The 22,455-nt window shown below is 37.1% G+C and overlaps 1 protein-coding gene across 1 annotated transcript in view; it reads right to left on the reverse strand.

Annotated features, from left to right (window-relative positions):
- Positions 1-22,455, reverse strand: part of SEMA3D (semaphorin 3D) — a 144,978-nt gene that overhangs the window by 84,658 nt on the left and 37,865 nt on the right. The window contains exon 3 of the mRNA XM_007463741.1: positions 1,810-1,872. Coding sequence (XP_007463803.1) covers positions 1,810-1,872 — 63 coding nt within the window. The remainder of the gene's footprint in view (positions 1-1,809; positions 1,873-22,455) is intronic.

Raw genomic sequence — 22,455 nt, forward strand, 5'->3', positions numbered from 1 at the left:
CACTCTTTCATTTCTAGCAAAATAAATGTGAAAACTTTTTCCTGTTGCATTTGAAGCACACACTCTCTGATATATTTCTGCTAACATAAATGTGCCCCAAAAGTCACATTTAACACTAACTGAATACAGAATGAGGCATAACCAAAAGTTTCTTTCTTTTACTTTGTTTTGATTATTTTGTTTTGCAGGACAGTCATCCTTCAGTATCCTCGGTGGATTGGTTCCAGGACCTTGACATTTATCAAAATCTGAGGATGCTCAAGTCCCTTATATAAAATGGCAAACACATAGCCTCCCATATACTTTATCTCTAGATTACTTATAATACTTAATACAATGTAAATGCTATGTAAACAATTGTAAATACAATGTAAACACTATGTAAATAGTTGCCAGTAAGCAATAAATTCAAGTTTGCTTTTTGAACTTTCTGGAATTTTTAGAATATTTTTGATGCACGGTTGGTTGAATTTATAGATGTAGAACCTGTGGCCAACTGTACAGTGGCTACATATAAGTAATCATTTGTGTAATATCTATATCCCTCATTAGATTAAAAGATCCATGAGAGCTTTCATACACTATTAATGCACATATTTAGGCTCTTAATAAATATTTGTTGGATAAATGAATGAACAAATGAGTGAATAAAGTCTTCTAAGCTTCCCCTTAAATTCATTAGGCAACATACATCGTGTTGCTTTACCTTTATCACAATAATAAAGTGAGAATTGTTAAATATAATTATGCTTTCATACAACACATACTATTTGCTGTTATTAAATATGAGGGCACTGCTCAGTTTAATGCTCCTGGGTTATAGTGGTTAGAGGAAACATTCCAGCATACTGCAAAGGAAGCCTCATGATGCCCATGCTTTTGCCCAAAGTTAGAACTTTTTCATCTTGAGTTACATTCAGGAAGTGATTTCTTTTGCCAAAGAAGAGCAATTCTCCCTATCATTACAGGGCAAGAAGTCAGGGCAGAACACAGAGCATCTGGCCTGAATCAGAACATTCAGATGAGTAGAGGCAGTTAGAGCCACAGCATTGCTGGAGATTAAAAAAGGCAACACAATTTGGGGAAGCATGTAAGACAGCTTGGATAGTGCAAAAGCAATCCAGACAAGACACCCCAAAGATGATGAGGGCAGTTATACCTGTCAAAGGGGTTTCTCTGGTCCTTAAGGGAGCTTAAACTAGAAGTTTATACTAGGACCCCACTATTTATCCTTTACAAGTTATTCCCTATATTTACTCTTACATAAATTTCGGAGTAAATTATTTCTAGCTCTTATTCCAGAATGTTGGATTATTCGTTTTCAACCAGTCTTTCTTAATAGCTCTATAATGTCTACTTTTGCAAGAATTCTTGTAGATGTTGTAAGTTTAATTTCACCCCAAATTAAATAAGATGTCAAGTGTGTGTTTGTAATGCTAAAACCACTGATGATTTTGTGTACATTCACAAAATATATGCATTAGATGAAAAACACACAACCCTAGAAATACAGTATTTTCTGATGGTTTATTTTTAAATATTTTAAATGTATTTCTGAGATTTTTTTGTGAAGAAAATACAGTCAGAATTAACACTTTAGAAAGGGTAGTATTTCTAAATTTCTGAGAACAATATCATTCCTTTTGGCAAGGTAGAAACATTTTATACCATATTAATCTTTACACAGAATATTAGTGTAGTCTTAAAAATAATATACTAATGCCATTAATTCAATAAAACCCAATATAAATATTTGCTATCATATCAGCACCAGTTTAACAAAGATGTTCTTTAAAGTCTCATACTTACATTGGCATCTTTCCCAGCTAATTTACACAATTCCACCCGTTCCTTTGCAGCAGGCCAATAAATCTGTAAAACATTTCAAGGTGTGTTAGAATCTGAATATCTAAAACACTACACAATTCTAATTAGGAAAGTGAGTGTGTGAAATTAAAGAGTGGCTATCAAGACAAAAGCATGCTGTTAGATAGGATGTAGGAATTTTGAGATTTAAATATTTTCCAAAGCCACCCTAAAAAGATTATAAGAAAACACTGGGCAGAATCATCCACGTGTTAATCTTCTAATTTCTTTTTAAATGTATTTAATAATAGATAAATCATGTTGAGTAGGCCATAACTTCCTATTGTGACATCAGTGGAATTTCAGGTTAGCATTTGCTTAGGTAAGAGATTTTTTTACCCTGTTTTTCTGTGTTTTCTCGGACTGGTAGTGCATTATAAACACGTGAAATGAGGTGTGAGAAACAGCTCTTTGTCACAAGCATAAGTTATCACTCCAAGTCAAAGAACAGTGTGGACTTGTTGACAATATTTAACACAAATAGAGCTGAGATGCACCTGTCATTTAGTTAAACATTAAGTAAGACAATAAGCATTATCTTATTTCAATCTCACAATGAACCTATGAGATAGCTGTACTTACTCTCCCCATTTTCAGCTCAGAAAATTTCTTCATACAGTCATTAAACAAATCAAGGGCCATGAAGCTGGTTCGCAACAGAGCCAAAATATGACCCAAAGTCTGCCCCTTGAACTGGGGGGGGTCTCAACCACTACATAATAAATATCATTTGGGCAAATGCATTAAGGACAAAGGCAGAAGGCTCCTTGATTGGTCACTTTTAATCATGCTTTATCAGTCTTGAACTTATCACAAATAGTTTTTTTGTTTTTTAACAAATTTTAGAAATTCTTCCAGGAAGTTTTTCAGAATAAGGCCCCAAAGAGTTGTGTTACGCCATTAGTTTACAGAAAGAAATGCTCTTTGTTAAGCTATAGACAAGAAGAAACAAGAAAGTCAAGCTCTTAGTAGCTTATATGTTCCAAGAGTTCCTGACAAACCTTTATTATGTTTCTCACCAATGTTAGCAGAAAATATTTTAATAGGTGGGGAAAAAGGAAAATATCCTGAGGGAATACACTGAAAGAGACTTGTTAAACCTGGAATGAACAAATGATTTAGAAGTCACTAATGTTTATATGATATTATCCTCATAGTGAAATTTTATGTCTCTGAATAAAGAAGAACATAGACTAGCACTTACAGTCTCTGAACAGACAAATACAATTAAATTACTGAGATTTTTAAATGAAGTAAGGTTGTTCATTTAGAGCACATTTTAACAACTACAAATTACAATCAAAGGCTGTACATAGATAGGGTCGTTGAGCGCCAACAGCAGGCTCAGGTGACCAGCTAACCTGGATGTGGTTCACAATGAAGACCTAAAGATGCTATTTACAAAGAATGGTTTAAATCACTGCATTTATACTTTCACATAACTTTGAATAGTAGCCAGCAATAAAACATGAATGGACTACAGCAATGAAGAGCAATATGAATGTACCTTAGCAATTCATTATTAGGTGAAACGTATATTCCCCAAGAAGACAAACAGCATGATCTCTGTAGAATAATGTTTAAAACAACTAAGATAAAAGACACTTTTTAGGTATATATGTAGATACAATAAATATGTAAAAAGAAAAGCAACAGAGTGATGAATACAGGACTCAGAAAGATGGTTACCCAAGACTGATAAAAAGATTATACTGGAGGTAATAAACAGGTTATTTAACAGATTTTAGCTTTTGTTCTGGATGGTGCATTTTCAAGTGTTTACTACATAATTAAAAACAACTAAGTAATGTAAGTTAGTAAATAAATCAAAATGGGCCATGCACAGGCCAAATGATATTAGTCGGTCATCGACAAACACCGTAGCTGTCAGGAAATTTGACAGTTTCTTCACATTGTTTTTTATTGTTTGTTTTTGTTTTTAATCACTGGTAGCAAAAATACTGAATTGAGTGTTCTTTTTTGCCCCTTAAAAATAACATCCTGAATTTATGAAAACTTTGCTTCATATTTGAACTTATGAACTCAAGGTATCCTCTCACTGTTATCTTGCTGATTCTTTTTTTTTTTTTTTATTTTTCATTGTGGTAAAATATCCATAACATAAAATGTACCATCTTAGCCATTACAGTATTGTTAAGTATATTCATTTTGTGCAACCAATCTCAAGAATTCTTTCATCTTGCAAAACTGCAACTCTATACTTGCTGATTCTTGAATATTACAGTGATTTTACAAAGGATAACTTTGTATCATTGGAATGGAAATAAATGGTACACAGAAAGCATGTCCATGATGTGTCAACTGGTTTAATCACTAGTTCATTTTATTTGGTCTCAAGTCTAGATTAATATTTCTTTGAATCCTTTCAGTATGTCAGATCTTGTTCTTTTCTGTTTTATACGATGGTCAGATTTAGTCACATTTCAGAAATAAATTTAGAATAAATATTTGTAGATTTGTTCAGACCTGAATATTTTATTGGTATTAGTACTATACAAAAAAAGAAAGAAAGGGAAATACAGAACTCTTTCACATGAAGTGTAACTTAAAAAGGAAAAAGAATATCACTGGGTTCTATTCTTTTACCTTTAACCAGTGTATTGGGTGATTTGAGTTGAAGTAAATTATGAGATGAATGATGTTTCTAAAATTAATTTTGAATGTATTTATAGGAGCTTCAAAACGGAGGGAGTTATTTAAAGATTGACAAAGTGTGGAAGCAATCTTCTTTATCATTTTTGAAACCTAAATGGAAGCTCCAAGGTTAGCACAGAGTAGTTACTGTTCATTAACCATTTGTTCATTAGACACATAATTATGAAAGGGCTTCTGTATACCTAGCAAGGTGTGGCACTGAGGTGCTAAGATGTGAGTCGGGAAGACAGTTCTGTAAACAGATAGGGTACGTGCACTTCCATAGGAGATATAAACACTATAAGAAGAGAGCAAAGAGGATGGAGCCACTATGCTCAGGGAGCCCTAAGGAGCACTGAGTGGGAAATGAAATCCCTACCTGAGTAGGTCCTGACTTCTGAGCCACTGTTTTAAATTACCTGCTTTTAATAGTTTCAACTCTAATATAACAGTTTAGCTTAGCTTAATAGTTTCAACTCTAATTTTATCTTAAAGACTTGATACTAAAATAGTAATTGCAGAATCTTTTTTTCTCTTTGCAAAGGGATACAAATTTCTAAAAGATGTTTTAATGGTTTTGTTGTACATTTTCACTTATTAATTTTAAGTCATACAACTGTAAATTGAATTGTGTCATCCTAGTAAATGAAGCCATAAAACTAAAAGGACAAGCTTCCAACAACTGGGTTTTTGATTAGTGGGTAAATGTTATACAAAGATATTCAAGCACTGAGAATTTGTTGGACTCCAAAAACCAATTTAAATATATCTTCTAATGTCTGTTTACAGAGCAGATTTTTTTCCCCAAAATGTTATCTCACTTTTCATCATTCACCTTCAATCCCATAAAGTCTAAAACCTGTTAAAAACAAAAATTATCCTTGGATCATTATTGTTATAGCATAGGAATTCTAAGATAGTATCACAAAGACAATTTTACTTCTTAAGGAAACATTTAAGCCTTAAAAATAAAGTTATTGAGATTATATACTGGCTTATTTTGACACAGTGCTGTCAAGAATTTAGGAATCACAAATAGAATTATCATAATAATAACAATGTAGGAGACATCTGATTGTCTTCCAGACTGTAAACATTTACTTAAAAGGAAAAAAAAAAAAAAATCACTGTAGTTGTGCCAATATTTAAAAGCTATCATTTTAATTATGATTTATGGTGAGATTTTCTTTTACTTGCCCATTCTAGTCACTAGAATAAGGGTTTTTTTTTTTAATATTCCTTTTGATCCCTTTTGGTAAACAATGTAAAGAGATAAAATTTCACATAACTCAATCTAAAAATAAAGCAAAACAAAAAACAACCAAGATTTCCACACACTCTTATACTTACATAGGATTGGCAGAAATATGTTCAAGTAACATATTTGTTTTTCAATAATCTTTTGAAGTGACATGTATAATGTGACATATATATCTCTGTCTCTATCTATCTGTATAAAAGCATTCCACCACTTCCGTATATTTCTAGTCAAACCGTGTGTATGTGTGTAGATGGATACAGAGGGGGAAAAGAGTGAGAAACAAAGAGAGATAGACAGATACATAGAGGGAGAGAGAGATGTTAACTCTGATTGGGTATAGAGTATTTCATATATAGTATCAAGTTTCAGCATCATTTACACAAAAGCCCAAGAGGTACCTGAGATCTCGAAATTATTTCAGTAGCCCAGGTAGTACACTTTGAGATTGCCTCACTCTGGGACAGAAATCACACCCCACACTTAAAAATACAAAGTCCACAATATCTATAAAAGGCCCTCTTGATCATTAATTAGGTAATGGGAAAGTTTTGAGGTAGTGATTATTACTGCTCTCTTTGCTGGCTGAATTTGTCAAAAGTAAGATGACATACACATTTTCTTGTACTTTGGTGCTTTGAAAACACAGCATCATGCCATATTAAAAGTTCCATTAAGCAAGACATGCACAACACATACCACTATTTCTAAAAGTTGATGCAGCTGTATTAGTCCTTTAGAAAGTTACCCACAGACATTTTTCTTTCACTTATCAAAGAGAGGCATACCAGAAGTAGAGGTGCTACTTGCATAATTGCCATATTTTAATTGTCCTGAAATATTCCCACAGAATGCTGGTTCTTAGCATTGTATGATGTACCAGATACAGCTTTTAAGCTATCATTTTGCTGGGAGTAGTCTTCAGGACCTTGGAGCCTAGACATCAAGGATATCAAATATGTACAAAGCTGCTCTCTCCACCCACATGTAGGACAGACATCAGAAATCAAACAGGTCCTTTCTGTGGATCCTGATAAGCCCAAGAATTTCTCTCAACATAGTTATCTACTGTGTAACCACCAATTGATCCACTACAAAATAATTAGGGGCTGCAAATTGGTTTTAATTTGAGTGCTAATCTTAGAGATCAAATTGGTAACAGAAAACTACATGGGAAAGAAGAGAAGTAAGTAAGTTTACAAAATGTCTCCACTTAAAGATGATAATTTATGGGTTAAAGTTTTAAAACAAGTATGTCTGATAAGTCAGTTTCCATATTCAGCAATTTACTGACTTAACCATGTTAGTATGTTTATGTTGTTTTCATAGTATTTCATAATTGATCATTTCCAAAAAATTAATTTTTGCCTGTTACACTTGGAAGGATCAAATACTAACCTCTAATAATATATATGTAGTGCTCACTTTGGCAGCACCTATACTAAAATTGGAATGACATAGAGAAGATTAGCCTGGCCCCTGCACAAGGATGACATGCAAATTCATGAAGGGTTACATATTTTAAAAAAAAAGAATGAGTAAAAATATGTACGTATCTGTTTCCTTCAGAGTTATAGGATGTAGATTACTAGTATGAAAAGAGATCACTCTGATGAAATAAACATTTTCACTGTCACTTTACGTAAGCTTATCTGCTATAAAGTTAAATTTTAAGCACATTTTTCAAAAGAGATCTAATATTAATTTCCTTATGAAACATAGTAGGAGCTGTATGCATTTAAAAATACAACCTATGATCTAGTTATACTGATTTTATTTGCTTATCTCTATCCAAAATCCAAAATGATTTGTTTTTTGAAGCATATTTACTTCACTTTGAAGACAAATAGGCCGGAGGAACTCACAGTAAAATGCTGCAATGTCTCTAACAATTAGTTTCATTTATAAGTTATATAATTCATTAACAGTTATCATTTCATAAGGTGAAATGGCAGGCACTTTACTTTTAATTATTTAATCTTAGGCAAGTTACAGAAACATTCAAATAATGATAAGGCCTTATAACAACATCCTAAGGAAATTCTAATTATATCTGCTCTTTGTTTCATCTTTGGAAAAGCAATTTAATTGACTCAAGTTAGCAAGTGCAAGGTCAGTCAAATGCCCTTTGGCCTAATTCAGAGATGCCAAGACAACTGAATGGAATACACAAGAGGAAGTAACAACTTGTTCATAAAACCTAAGTAAAGACAAAAACTCACAGCCTTAAAAATGCAAGTGGCCGTCTCTGTCAACGAACAGGATTCAAGTTTTTGACTGGTTGTAAAAAGGTTGGGAAAATGCTGCTCTAGATGCCATATGATACAAGGATTTGAACAACAAAGGGAGCAGTGACTACTCGAGTCTCAGGTCCAGGGACAGAGAGAGGTAGGAGATCTGAGCTCAAAGACCGAAGTACTGGGAAAAAAGGACAGGAGAGCCAGCGGTAAAGCGCGTAAAACTGAAGGCGGCTGGGGTAGAGACTGTTACAGAAGGGAAGTTTCAGTTCTCAAGGTTTGCGTCTAATCGCCCACATAGCTTCCTTCATGAAGTCTTGGGTGAGAACTGTCTCTCCCTTTCCTGTTTTAGGACTCAGCCCAAAGCCTCTTTGACATTTAGCTTTCTTCCGTCAACCAGGTCCGAATTCCAGTACACTCGTGTCTACCACATCCATCTGCCCCCTTCTTTTTGCAAGTAGATTTAGTTTGGGGCCTTTTCCTGGCATAAAGAGCAATGAACTGCAGTGGAATTGGAAGACGTGGGTTCGAGTCTCTACTGCACCACTTGTTAGCAGCGAATGCTGCACTGCCAAATATCATCTTAGCATTATCCCCAGATGAGCTTGTTCTACCTGGAATGGCAGGAGCTCAATAAATATACTGCATGAAAATGAGAAAAATGCTACTGTATCATACAAATTAAAACGAAATTTAAGAAATCCACAAATGGGTTGGTGATTTTGAACTTGTGGTGCAATTACACTTGTGGATAAATTTCAAAATTTTGTGAGGAATACAAGTCACAGTCTCCCTTCTCTTCTTACAGGAAGTATATGACTCATTAAAGCTGAGAAGTATATGACTCATTAAAACTAAGTGACAGGGCTTCCCTGGGGGCGCAGTGGTTGGGAGTCCGCCTGCCGATGCAGGGGACGCGGGTTCGTGCCCCGGTCCGGGAAGATCCCACGTGCCGCGGGGCGGCGGGGCCCGTGAGCCATGGCCGCTGAGCCTGCGCGTCCGGAGCCTGTGCTCTGCAACGGGAGAGGCCACAACAGTGAGAGGCCCGCGTACCGCAAAAAAAAAAAACAAAAAAAAAACAACTAAGTGACAAGGGACATTATGTTTTCTTCCTACCCTCTTTAGCACCAGGCACAGCCCGCATACATAAAAAGTACTCGGAAATTATTGAAAAGTGATCTGCAAAGTTTCCTTTAAAACTGGAGACAGAGACAGAGTCCTTGTCGAGTTCCGGCAGAAGTCTGAGCAGTCTGACAACATCCTGACAGTCCATTACAGTGACCAGATGGGACCTGCACATCAGCCCCCGGGCGGGGGAGCCCGCCCATCCATGAACGAGGCAATTGTTTCACCTCTGTGATTACTAGACAGCATGTGCTCCGCAGGCAATAGGAGCAGATTAATCACGGTGAAACTAAGCAGGGTGCCTTATACCAAAACTTAATTTATTGGGGAGTCCACAGGGTTTCCAAGGGTTTATATTTTCTTAATTTCAAGTATTAACGAAGAATAAAGAGTGGCAATTTTCTTTTGTCAACCATGATTTGATTTCAAATGAGAATTTATTTATTCTCAGTCTTTTCACCTAAATAATAGACTTCCAGGGTCACGCGTTAGATGAGAACGTCTTATGCAGCCATGAAGTGAGTTAATGAACTAGAGTCCGAAGGTCATTCTGATTTATAAAAGCATTTCTGCTTATACTCAATATAAAGCAAGCAAGTACAGGATCCCCGTGTATGAAAACCCTCTTGTTTTAGACTTCCTTAAGGAAAGGGAAATAACAAAGTCCTTTTCATGCTACACAAAAAAGGGTGTTTAAATATGCCACTGAAAATTATTATAGTTAAAATTATAAACTCATTTTGATTAGTGATTTTTCTAATAACAATGATTAAAATAGGAAAACATTTTGATGAATTTCAAGTAAACTGACTAATTTTTATAATTACATACCTCATTATCATGTTAAATAAGGAGAAAAATAATACAAAATTACATTACAATTTCTGGGAAGAAGGAAAAAAAACGTTAATAGAGTCATTCCATGTTTATAAATGTGACAATCTGCTCAAAAAGAAAGTCAATCTTCTTAAGAGTGTCTGAGTTCTAACTTTTAAGTGTTTTAAGTTTACCAATGTTTCCTTTTAAATAGTTCTGATTGGTTTTTGGTTAATAAACAAAAGAATTAAAGTTCTTAAATGTGAGGACCTAAATTTTATTAGCAAGGTGAAATGAAATTATCTCAAGTTATTCCATAAAAATATGGAGTTCTCTTTTAGGTAGGTTATAAATTTATATTGCTTTGATACATTGCTTTCTCATTTTAAAACCCATGGGAAAACTTCCTTGTTTTCTGCCAGAAACATATTTAGTGCTTTTTACCTTAAAAACAAATGTCAATTACATTAAACATAAAAATTTTAAGTATTATACTGCTTTTGCCTTCAACACTGTAAATTTAGGTAATAGGTTTTTGTTGGGGCCCAGTTAACAATCTTCACCTTTGTTTAGTTAACATGGCAATTCTTTGAACATTTTATGTAAAACATTTAATTTTGACACATATCAGTTTCAAGAGAAAATATTTTTAATTAAATAAAAATAAAAAAGATAAGTATTGTCTCAAAATGAAAGTAAACTATTTGAAGACTAATTGTTAGATTATTTAAAAATGGATCACTGCATGTCCTACACTCTCGTTTATTAGATTCTCGGTTATGTCTTAGCTTTGCTAGAACCCGACAGAAATAATACTATTGAAAAGCATGGGAAACAAGATGTAAAACAGCAAACGTTTTGAATAAGGCTATTAACATCCAAAATGCAAATAATACTAAGAAGGATACTGACATTCCCCATTTGGTTACTCCTATGATTCTAGCGTGTATACATCAGGAATGATATACAATGAGCTTGCCTGTTATATTTGGAGGTAAAGCAACATTCTTTTGAGAGCTCATTTTATGGCTTAGATAGTAGAGCAAGATGTTAAAAAAAGAAATTTTAGCTGAGAAAAAATTTAAAATGAGATGCTAGCTGAGGATGCAAAAATCTTCAAAGTAGTTAGCCAAGAATCATTTAGATGATTTCACCTATGTTCAAGCTATACAATAGTTGGACACTGGAACTTACAAAGTTTTTTCCTTTCCCTTGAGAAGGATATTTTGTTTGAGACCGTTGTGTCATATGTCTTACAAGCCCCAGGGTGAGAAGCAGGTGCCAGGAAAGGGGCTTCGATGGGACCTCGAGAAGCACTTACTGTTGAACATGCCATTTGTGGGACATTGTGGACAAATGTCTAAAGGGTGAGAGAGACCGACAGGTGTCAGTGGACACAGAGGCCAGGCTCAGTGGCTACACTGATATCAACCTGAACTTCTAGAGTGTGCCAGGAAAATACACAAGACAGCTTCCTATGTAACAGATGGGAGACACAGTCACACAAAAATGCGATGGCATGAGGTCACCTTAGGTCCTGTTCAAGAAGGCTGAGTGGGGCTTCCCTGGTGGCGCAGTGGTTGAGAATCTGCCTGCCAATGCAGACGACACAGGTTCGAGCCCTGGTCTGGGAAGATCCCACATGCCATGGAGCAACTGGGCCCGTGAGCCACAATTACTGAGCCTGCGCGTCTGGAGCCTGTGCTCCGCAACAATAGAGGCCGCGATAGTGAGAGGCCTGCGCACCGCGATGAAGAGTGACCCCCACTTGCCACAACTAGAGAAAGCCCATGCACAGAAATGAAGACCCAACACAGCCATAAATAAATAAATAAATAAATACATTGTGTATTAAAAAAAAAAAAAAATAAGTATTATGGATATGACAAAACCATCAATCCTTATGTGTAGGTATTATTTTGACAATTTCAGCCATATTAAACCCAATAACTGAATTTTGTGAAGCGACCCATCAGTTACAAAGAACCTTCAATATACATGATTTTATCTTTCTAACCAGTAAGAAAGATATTTAAGGTAACATTCTATAAATGAAGATACTGCTATTCTAAAGTTAAATATTCTGCCCAAGGTCAAGGCTGAGTGAAGACTTCAGAAGTTAACACCTGGTGGAACCGCAACCTGTCTCAGATAAAGAATGAGGACACACCAGTCAGAGGAGAAATGCAGTCACGCTTATCCAGAAAATTGCAAGGGAAAGAACTCCAGAAAGAGGAAATTCCAGAAACTCACAGAGGGGCCAATGAAAGAAAAGTCACCCTTCTTTAAACGTCTGACAAGAGCAGAAAGTTGAGAAGTGAGGTCGCTCTGACAGTGGCAAAAGACATTTTCCTGAACCCCTCTCCTCTTCTCCTGATACGACACCATAGGGTCAGACACTGACTGTAACAGCTTAGAGAAGAGGAGGAATGCAGTGAGAGTCAGGAGAGAAGAAGCCTTTGAACATCTCCCTTCTCAGGAGCCTGCCCTCCCTCCCATGGCGTGCCCAAATGTGGACAGGTAGAGCGAGCGAAGGTTCAATTTTAAATGAGGTTGGACACTCTGTTACATTAGACTGGACCTTTTAATTGCTGGAAAACAACTTTCTGTACTCTCTAAGAGTGACCTTGAAAGCCATGGGGTCTGCTGGAGTCATCAAACAGGTCCAGGGAGAAGACCGAGTCCCACAGAGCAGACTGAAAGGGACTGTGGGAGGTAAAATAAAGTTGTTTATTATTATACCCCATGAGTTGACATAACGGTTGCTGCTGGATTAGGAGGTAAAATAAATAACAAGTGTAGTCTCAGAATAAGTTTATTTCTCACTGGTCTACTCATCTGTCTCTATAACCCACTTGAAAAACAAGAGAAGACAGAAGAAAGAAAACCAAGAAACAAATGCTTCATTAATAGATACAAAAGCAGTACTTAGCTTAATAAATCATTCCCTTTGTGACCTGTTTGCTTACATCCTGGTTTAGAGACTCACTCCACCTAAGCATGCTTTGAACTGCCTCCAAAATGAGTAACATTTTCAGATGGAGGGATCCCAACAATTCATTAACTCAAGAAGCCAACTAAGTAGCATAACCAGAGAGGATTGGACATTCTTTTTTTTACTGTCAACCATGACTCCATTAAAAAAAAGGGAGAGAAAGAGAGAGGGAGAGACTTTAAGCTTGTATATATTACTCCTAAAGTTTACATAGAGAGGGCTCTGGATTTTACATGAATTACTGCTAGGACTACTTAAGGCCAGCTGAGGTGGAGAAAGTTCACTTGTAGTCAGTGACAGATGCCATGTAGTTTAGGATAATTTGTTTAGAAACCATAGGTCCTTAAACCATATTGTACAAGTGTCAAACACTTTCATTATTATGATGTCTACACTGAACAGGTTTCTCATGCATCACTTATAAATTAATGATAAATGGATATAAATGTCTACAGCTGACCACATTTTTCAAGGACTACTAAAATTCCTCTGACTCTAGAGATGGGGTAGGTTAAGGGCAGGGAAACCTAGTTTCTTTAACGTAAACTATGAGAAATTTACACATGGAGGGGAGAAATGACTCTTCTACTCTATTTCTCCAACATGTTTTCCCCCATCCTAGCTGGACAAGGAAATAATAAACCTTGCGGTCCAAATACAAATACAAACTATTTAATTAAAGTGTTAACAATAATTTACATTTACTTATCCATTTTGGACTAATTCAAATCCCATGCACAGCATGTGATCTTTTTTCCCCCTCCCTGAATTCCTACTTTGTGATCTGTCTCATTATTTTGGACATTTAAAATTTTTCTGACTTGTCTTATTTTAACTGTGTTATGTTTTATCTTCCTAAGTAGGGCATGAGCAATGACAAGACCTGAGTTTTATATTCTGTTAGACGTTCTTAGCACCAAGAGTAGATACTCAAATTTTTCTATGAAAATAATAAACAAACAAAAAATCCTGACTAAAGTAGGACAAAATAAAGAAAATTATTCAAAGTTCAGTTAATAAAAAGTATTCCAAGTTTTACTTCTACAACACATACAATAAATTTCAATCCCAGAGACTGACAAAACCAAATCAATCAAAGCAGCATTATTTTAGACATAATTCTGCTAGAAAATACTTTCAATGATGCTTGTCATATTTAGTTATTTGATTTTTTAAAAATATGTTCTCTGTACATTAAATATTTAGTGGATAATGCTAAAAACTAGTACTACAGAATAATGATGTAGTCTTTAATTCTCTAAGTTGTAATGTATTCCCTCCTGACGATGTCACCCTCAACAACAGTTAACAATACTGAAGGGAGAAAACTGACAGAGTATCAGCAAATGCGAAGAAATCTGCAGCAGACTAGATTTTACAAAGCTTATTAAATAATCATAGAGAAGTTTTATAGAGGCAAATGAACTCTTACATAAGCAAGAGAAGTATCTGTACATGTTAGCAGATTTTTCAATCTTTACAATGCAGTGTGGAGAAAAATTATTTCAAGGATTTTTACTTGCAATGAATACTTTCCAAGATATCTCCTGAAAGAAAAATAAATCCTTCCAGATAATTTCCTTGTAGAACTAGCTAATCTTTATAATTTTCTCTGGAGAGAAAATATACACTCTTCTGTCTGATTGTCTGAGAAAACTTTTGATTGCTTCAGGAAATCTACGTTAATTAGAAAAAAGTCCCCTAAGCAAATTATTTTTTTTCAGAACACTTGTTTTCTACTCCCTCTCTTTAAGTGTAGTGATCAACGTGATTGATTTCGGAACACTTCTTCCACTTAAAGCAGTTGATTCATATAAGCAAATCATAGTTTCCCCACCACTCTTTCAAGTAAGCTTAAGAATTGGAATTGACATGTTTCTGGCCAATGAGATGTGAGGGAGAGTTCTTTAAAAGGTTTCCTTGGTGGGCTTCCCTGGTGGAGCAGTGGTTGAGAGTCCGCCTGCCGATGCAGGGGACACGGGTTTGTGCCCCGTCTGGGAGGATCCCACATGCTGCGGAGCGGCTGGGCCCGTGAGCCATGGCCGCTGGGCCTGCGCATCCAGAGCCTGTGCTCCGCAACGGGAGAGGCCACAACAGTGAGAGGCCCGCGTACCGCAAAAAAAAAAAAAAAAAAAAAAGGTTTCCTTGCTCCTAAGGATGAGACATAGTGAGTAATGGTCTTTTGTTCCTTTACATTTCCTTGTCTGTATGTGACTCATGAAACTGTTATAGCCACTTTGCTACCAACCTAAGGATAATGCCAACACCAACAATGGCAGACAGAAGAGACAGAAAGAACTGGATCATTTACAACATTGTTAAGTAGATGATATTACCATTTACATAGCCACTCAAACTCTGTACATTATTCTTATTCTATAATATAACAAATTTCCTTATTTTTTACCAGCCCAAGTAAGATGTCTTTTAAGCTGACAGCACACTAATTGATTAAAGAGTAGTATATTGGTCTCACACTCACGAGAGGAAAAGATAACAAAATTACCAACTCAAAAAACAAAATGAACATTATTTAGTATCCTTTATGTGTAAGACACTGTACTATGTACTAAAGGAGAATCAGAAGTGCAGAAAAAATAGTTCCCCTGTTCAAGGAGTATATAATTAAGAGGGTCATATATTTACACAAATGGATAATAATAGTTCTAACAGATAGGACATCTGACACTGGTATAAATATATAAAACGCTCTAGTAAACACAAAGAAGAGTTATGTCTCCTGAGGTAAAAGAGCAGTATTAGGTAAGTGCCTTCAAAAACAAAGAGTGAGATGAGCAAGAAAGTGAATGTCAATTTCACAAAGTTGTAGCAAAAGCACAAAACTTGAAAGCTATTCATTTTGTAACATGGCAGTTAGAGTAAAAGAAAGAGAGAAAGAGGAAAGCAGAAAGTAAAGTACTAGTGAGGGAACGAGGAAGAGTGGATAAAAATGAGACGAAACACAGCAGAAATGGGTGGGAAGGGCCTTAGAAGTCAATACTGGAAACAGAGCAGAAATGGGTGGGAAGGGCCTTGAAGTTAATTCAAGTTCCTTGGAAATCAAGAACTCCCAGAAGCATGTAAACAGGGAAGAAATATGATCAGATTTTTGTATTTTAAGAGATAATATGATGGTCATGGTGAATGGATGAGATGGGGAGAAAAAGGAGATTCTCTTTCACAAGATAAACCCAGATGAATAATGGTATTATCACTTATACTAGAGAAAAATATTGAAGGGCTTGCCACCTTCTCAGCCTGGCCTATCAGCTGAGGCTTTTGTTGGGACTGCGTCACAGCTTGGCTCTCCCCTTGTTTAATGCTACTTCCTTAGTGACGCCCTCACAAGTGTGGATCCCAAGAACACTCCCTTACAAATACCCTATAAGCTAATCTTCATATCATAGTTGGCCTCTGGGGGAACTCAACCTACAACAAAACTGTTGGGAGTGGTTAAATACAGTTCCACATCTTTGTCCTTGGAATGGGATCACTTATGTCTGCATCTGATTACTCCATTTTGATCTAGTGTTGCGGGAACGGCATGTTGAATCAATGTGCATTATCTGTCCCAAACCTGTCCCAGAGAGGAATCCACAGGGTACCTGAACTAAAGAGAGGCCTTAGGGAGCAACTCTAGAAAAAGCCTACTTAAATACTGAGGCATCACATCCCTGGTGATGCTTATACTTGCCCTAGGTTTATTAAGTCCCTGTAGAAATAATTTTTAAAAAAAGATCAGAATATTATCTCTTTTATAAAAGTGTCAGAGTTAAAAAAAAAAAAAAAATATCAGTCTACTTAATTTTTACTTTCCAGATGGAAGAAATGCCCTGAAAGGTCTAATTTTGACTTTCCCCCTCTACAGCCATTTACTCATCAAAGTTTATTAATCATATACCTGCCCCATTCATTGCAGAAGACTCAAAATCTAGTCTGAACAGAGTGAAGATAATAACAAGGATATTATTAAATATTTACTAGGAAAATACTTTTGTAAATGATTTTGCTATTACTTCTGGTGATTCCACTCTAAAGGCTTGTGACAAATATGAAATGGCAATGGCTATTTTTCAATAGGCACTTCAAATAAACATATATCCTAAATTTTGATACTTCAAATACTCTCTATAGAATTTTCTTTTAATTTCCCAGAGGAAAAAATTCCCAACCAGTCACTCATAACTCAATTATGTGTTGTAGATTGCTTTAACTCTAAAGAATACAAAGGACATCCTTCAGCCCCCGAGTCCCAACATGTGTGGTTTCTTCCACAGAGCAGTCTGGATTTTTGCGGAGGGGCACTGAGCCAATGCAAACCACGTAGGTCTAAACACTGCTAAACTACTACATCTTGACACTTACTTGCTACTGTGGAGTAAGTACCTTTTAGCACTGGTGTGATTTATGTCAATTTTAAAGGTGGATACCTACATAAACATAAATTCTTACCTTTACATGCATAATCCCTTTATGAATGGTTCATTTTACAAAGATAAAGAAAAATCAGTTAGGCAGAAAATCTCTACTACAGGCCCTAATTTTATAATGTGTTAAAATGACCATTTATTTCAATAACATCATATGGGAAAGCAATATTTCACAAACATTTATTTTATTAAATATTAGCACATTTCAAGCATGGAATACGGCCAAAGAGAGATTTGCTTAAAATAGCCACAGAAGGAAGTTAGCTATCAGAATTTATTTTAAGCAATGATCTAATACACTCAGTTCAGATAAATGGACTTTTTCTTCCAATCTCTGAAGGCAGAGAACAGCACAAGACCAAATTCCCTTAAAAGTATGAATTGATTTTTGCTATTTTATAAGACTGAGACATATTTGGAAAACTGCTTTGTTAGCTATGTAGTGTCTTTTAAAGCAAAACTGCAAAGTTGAATAAGATTTTCTTTGTCCTCTTTCGTAAAAAGAGTCATCCCCTATTAAGATATTTACTGATGATTAATATATTAGTTGATACCATCTATAGGCTCTACTAGGAGTATGAGTACTTAAAAAAAAAAATTCCTAAGGAAAAAATACACCCTTAAGAATAAATGGGGAGGACCTTCAAGATGGCGGAAGAGTAACACGCGGACATCACCTTCCTCCCCACAGACACACCAGAAATGCATCTACATGTGGAACAACTCCTACAGAACACCTACTGAACGCTGGCAGAAGACCTCAGATCTCCCAAAAGGCAAGAAACTTCCCAAGTACCAGGGTAGGGCAAAAGAAAAAACAATAAACAGAGACAAAAGGATAGGGACGTGACCTGCACCAGTGGGAGGGAGCTGTGAAGGAGGAAAGGTTTCCACACACTAGGAAGCCCCTTCGCGGGCGGAGACTGCGGGTGGTGGAGGGGGGGAAGCTTCAGAGCCGCAGAGGAGAACGCAGCAACATGGGTGCGGAGAACAAAGCGGAGAGATTCCCGCACAGAGGATCGGTGCCAACCAGCACTCAGCAGCCTGAGAGGCTTGTCTGCTCACCCGCCGGGGTGCGCGGGGGCTGGGAGCTGAGGCTCAGGCTTTGGTCAGCGCACAAGGAGAGGACTGGGGTTGGCGGCATGAACACAGCCTGAAGGGGGCTAGTGCGCCACAGATAGCCGGGAGGGAGTCCAGGGAAAAGTCTGCACCTGCCGAAGGGGCAAGAGACTTTTTCTTCCCTCTTTGTTTCCTGGTGCGCGAGGAGAGGGGATTAAGAGCGCTGCTTAAAGGAGCTCCAGAGACGGGCGCGAGCCGCGGCTAAAAGCGCGGACCCCAGACACTGGCATGAGCCGCTAAGGCTGCTGTTGCTGCCACCAAGAAGCCTGTGAGCAACCACAGGTCACTCTCCACACCGCCCCTCCCGGCAGCCTGTGCAGCCCGCCGCTGCCAGGGTCCCGGGATCCAGGGACAACTTACCCGGGAGAACGCACGGCACACCTCAGGCTGGTGCAATGTCACGCCGGCTTCTGCCGCCGCAGGCCCACCCCGCATCCGTACCCCTCTGTCCCCGCGGCCTGAGTGAGCCAGAGCCCCCAAAGCTGCTGCTCCTTTAACCCCGTCCTGTCTGAGCAAAGAACAGACGCCCTCAGGCGACCTACATGCAGAGGCGGGGCCAGATACAAAGCTGAACCCCAGGGGCTGTGTGAACAAAGAAGGGAAAGGAAAATTTCTCCCAGCAGCCTCAGAAGCAGAGGATTAAAGCTCCACAATCAACTTGATGTGCTCTGTACCTGTGGAATACCTGAATAGACAAAGAATCATCCCAAAATGAGGAGGTGGACTTTGGGAACAAAGATATATATATATTTTCCCCTTTTCTCTTTTTGTGAGTGTGTAATGTGTATGCTTCTGTGTGTGATTGTGTCTGTATAGCTTTGCTTTTACCATTTGTCCTAGGGTTCTGTCCATCCGTTTTTTTTGTTTTTTTTTTTTACTTTTTAAAATTTTTTTCTTAATAATTATTTTTTATTTTAATAACTTTATTTTATTTTATCTTCTTTCTTTCTTTCTACTTTTTCTCCCTTTTATTCTGAGTCATGTGGTTGAAAGGCTCTTGGTGCTTCAGCCAGGAGTCAGTGCTGTGCCTCTGAGGTGGGAGAGCCAACTTCAGGACACTGGTCCACAAGAGACTTCCCAGCTCCACATAATACCAAAGGGTGAAAATCTCCCAGAGATCTCCATCTCAGCTAAGATGCAGCTTCACTCAACGACCAGCAAGCTACAGTGCTGGACACCCTATGCCAAACAACTAGCAAGACAGGAACACAAACCGACCCATTAGCACAGAGGCTGCCTAAAATCATAATAAGGCCACAGACACCACAAAACACACCACCAGACACTGACCTGCCCACGAGAAAGACAAGATCCAGCCTCATCCACCAGAACACAGGCACTACTCCCCTCCACCAGGAAGCCTACACAACCCACTGAACCAACCTTAGCCACTGGGGACAGACACCAAAAACAATGGGAACTACGAACCTGCAGCCTGCAAAAAGGAGACCCCAAACACAGTAAGATAAGCAAAATGAGAAGACAGAGAAACACACAGCAGATGAAGGAGCAAGGTAAAAACCCACCAGACCTAACAAATGAAGAGGAAATAGGCAGTCTACCTGAAAAAGAATTCAGAATAATGATAGTAAAGATGATCTACAATCTTGGAAATAGAATGGACAAAATGCAAGAAACATTTAACAAGGACCTAGAAGAACTAAAGAGGAAACAAGCAACAATGAACAACACAATAAATGAAATTAAAAATACTTCAGAAGGGATCAATAGCAGAATAACTGAGGCAGAAGAACGGATAAGTGACCTGGAAGTTAAAATAGTGGAAATAACTACTGCAGAGCAGAATAAAGAAAAAAGAATGAAAAGAACTGAGGACACTCTCGGAAACCTCTAGGACAACATTAAACACACCAACATTCGAATTATAGGGGTCCCAGAAGAAGAAGAGAAAAAGAAAGGGACTGAGAAAATATTTGAAGAGATTATAGTTGAAAACTTCCCTAATATGGGAAAGGAAATAGTTAATCAAATCCCATACAGGATACATCCAAGGACAAACATGCAAAGACACATATTAATCAAACTGTCAACAATTAAATACGAAGAAAACATATTAAAAGCAGCAAGGGAAAAACAACAAATAACACACAAGGGAATCCCCATAAGGTTAACAGCTGATCTTTCAGCAGAAACTCTGCAAGCCAGAGGGAGTGGCAGGACATATTTAAAGTGATGAAGGAGAAAAATCTACAGTCAAGATTACTCTACCCAGGAAGGATCTCATTCAGATTTGATGGAGAAATTAAAACCTTTACAGACAAGCAAAAGCTAAGAGAATTCAGCACCACGAAACCAGCTTTACAACAAATGCTAAAGGAGCTTCTCTAGGCAGGAAACACAAGAGAAGGAAAAGACCTACAATAACACACCCAAAACAATTAAGCAAATGGGAAAAGGAACATACAAACTGATACTTCCCTTACATGTAAATGTATTAAATGCTACAATCAAAAGACATAGACCGGCTGAATGGATACAAAAATAAGACCCATATATATGCTATCTAAACGAGATGCACTTCAGACCTAGGGACACGTACAGACTGAAAGTTAAGGGATGGAAAAAGATATTCCATGCAAATGGAAATCAAAAGAAAGCTGGAGTAGCAATTCTCATATCAGACAAAATAGACTTTAAAATAAAGACTATTACAAGAGACAAAGAAGGACACTACATAATGATCAAGGGATCGATCCAAGGAGAAAATATAACAATTGTAAATATTTATGCACCCAACATAGGAGCACCTCAATACATAAGGCAACTACTAACAGCCATAAAAGGGGAAATAGACAGTAACACAATCATAGTAGGGGACTTTAACACCCCACTTTCACCAATGGACACATCATCCAAAATGAAAATAAATAAGGAAACACAAGCTTTAAATGATACATTAAAGAAGATGTACTTAGTTGATATTTATAGGACATTCCATCCAAAAACAACAGAATACACATTCTTCTCACGTGCTCATGGAACATTCTCCAGGATAGATCATATCTTGGGTCACAAGTCAAGCCTTGGTAAATATAAGAAAATTGAAGTCGTATCAATCATCTTTTCTGACCACAATGCTATGAGACTATATATCGATTACAGGAAAAAATCTGTAAAAAATACAAACACATGGAGGCTAAACAATATACTACTTAATAACCAAGAGAACACTGAAGAAATCAAAGAGGAAATCAAAAAATACCTAGAAACAAATGACAATGAAAACACGACGACCCACAACCTATGGGATTCAGCAAAAGCAGTTTTAAGAGGGACGTTTATAGCAATACAATCCTACATTAAGAAACAAGAAACATCTCAAATAACTGTGATTAAAAATCGTGCAACAAACAAAAGCCCAGGACCAGATGGCTTCACAGGCTAATTCTATCAAACATTTAGAGAAGACCTAACACCTATCCTTCTCAGACTCTTCCAAAATATAGCAGAGGGAGGAACACTCTCAAACTCATTCTACGAGCCCACCATCACCCTGATAACAAAACCAGACAAAGATGTCACAAAGAAAGAAAACTATAGGCCAATATCAGTGATGAACATAGATTCAAAAATCCTCAACAAAATACTAGAAAACAGAATCCAACAGCACATTAAAAGGATCATACACCATGATCAAGTGGGGTTTATTCCAGGAATGCAAGGATTCTTCAGTATATGCAAATCGATCAATGTGATACACCATATTAACAAATTGAAGGAGAAAAACCATATACTATCATCTCAATCAATGCGGAGAAAGCTTTCGAAAAAATTCAACACCCACTTATGATAAAAACCCTCCAGAGAGTAAGCATAGAGGGAACTTTCCTCAACATGATGAAGGCCATATATGACAAACCCACAGCCAACACTGTCCTCAATGGTGAAAAAGTGAAACCCTTTCCACTAAGGTCAGGAACAAGACAAGGTTGA

The sequence above is a fragment of the Lipotes vexillifer genome, unplaced genomic scaffold (genome assembly GCF_000442215.2).
Source record: "Lipotes vexillifer unplaced genomic scaffold, Lipotes_vexillifer_v1.1 scaffold427, whole genome shotgun sequence".
Taxonomy (NCBI): domain Eukaryota; kingdom Metazoa; phylum Chordata; class Mammalia; order Artiodactyla; family Lipotidae; genus Lipotes; species Lipotes vexillifer.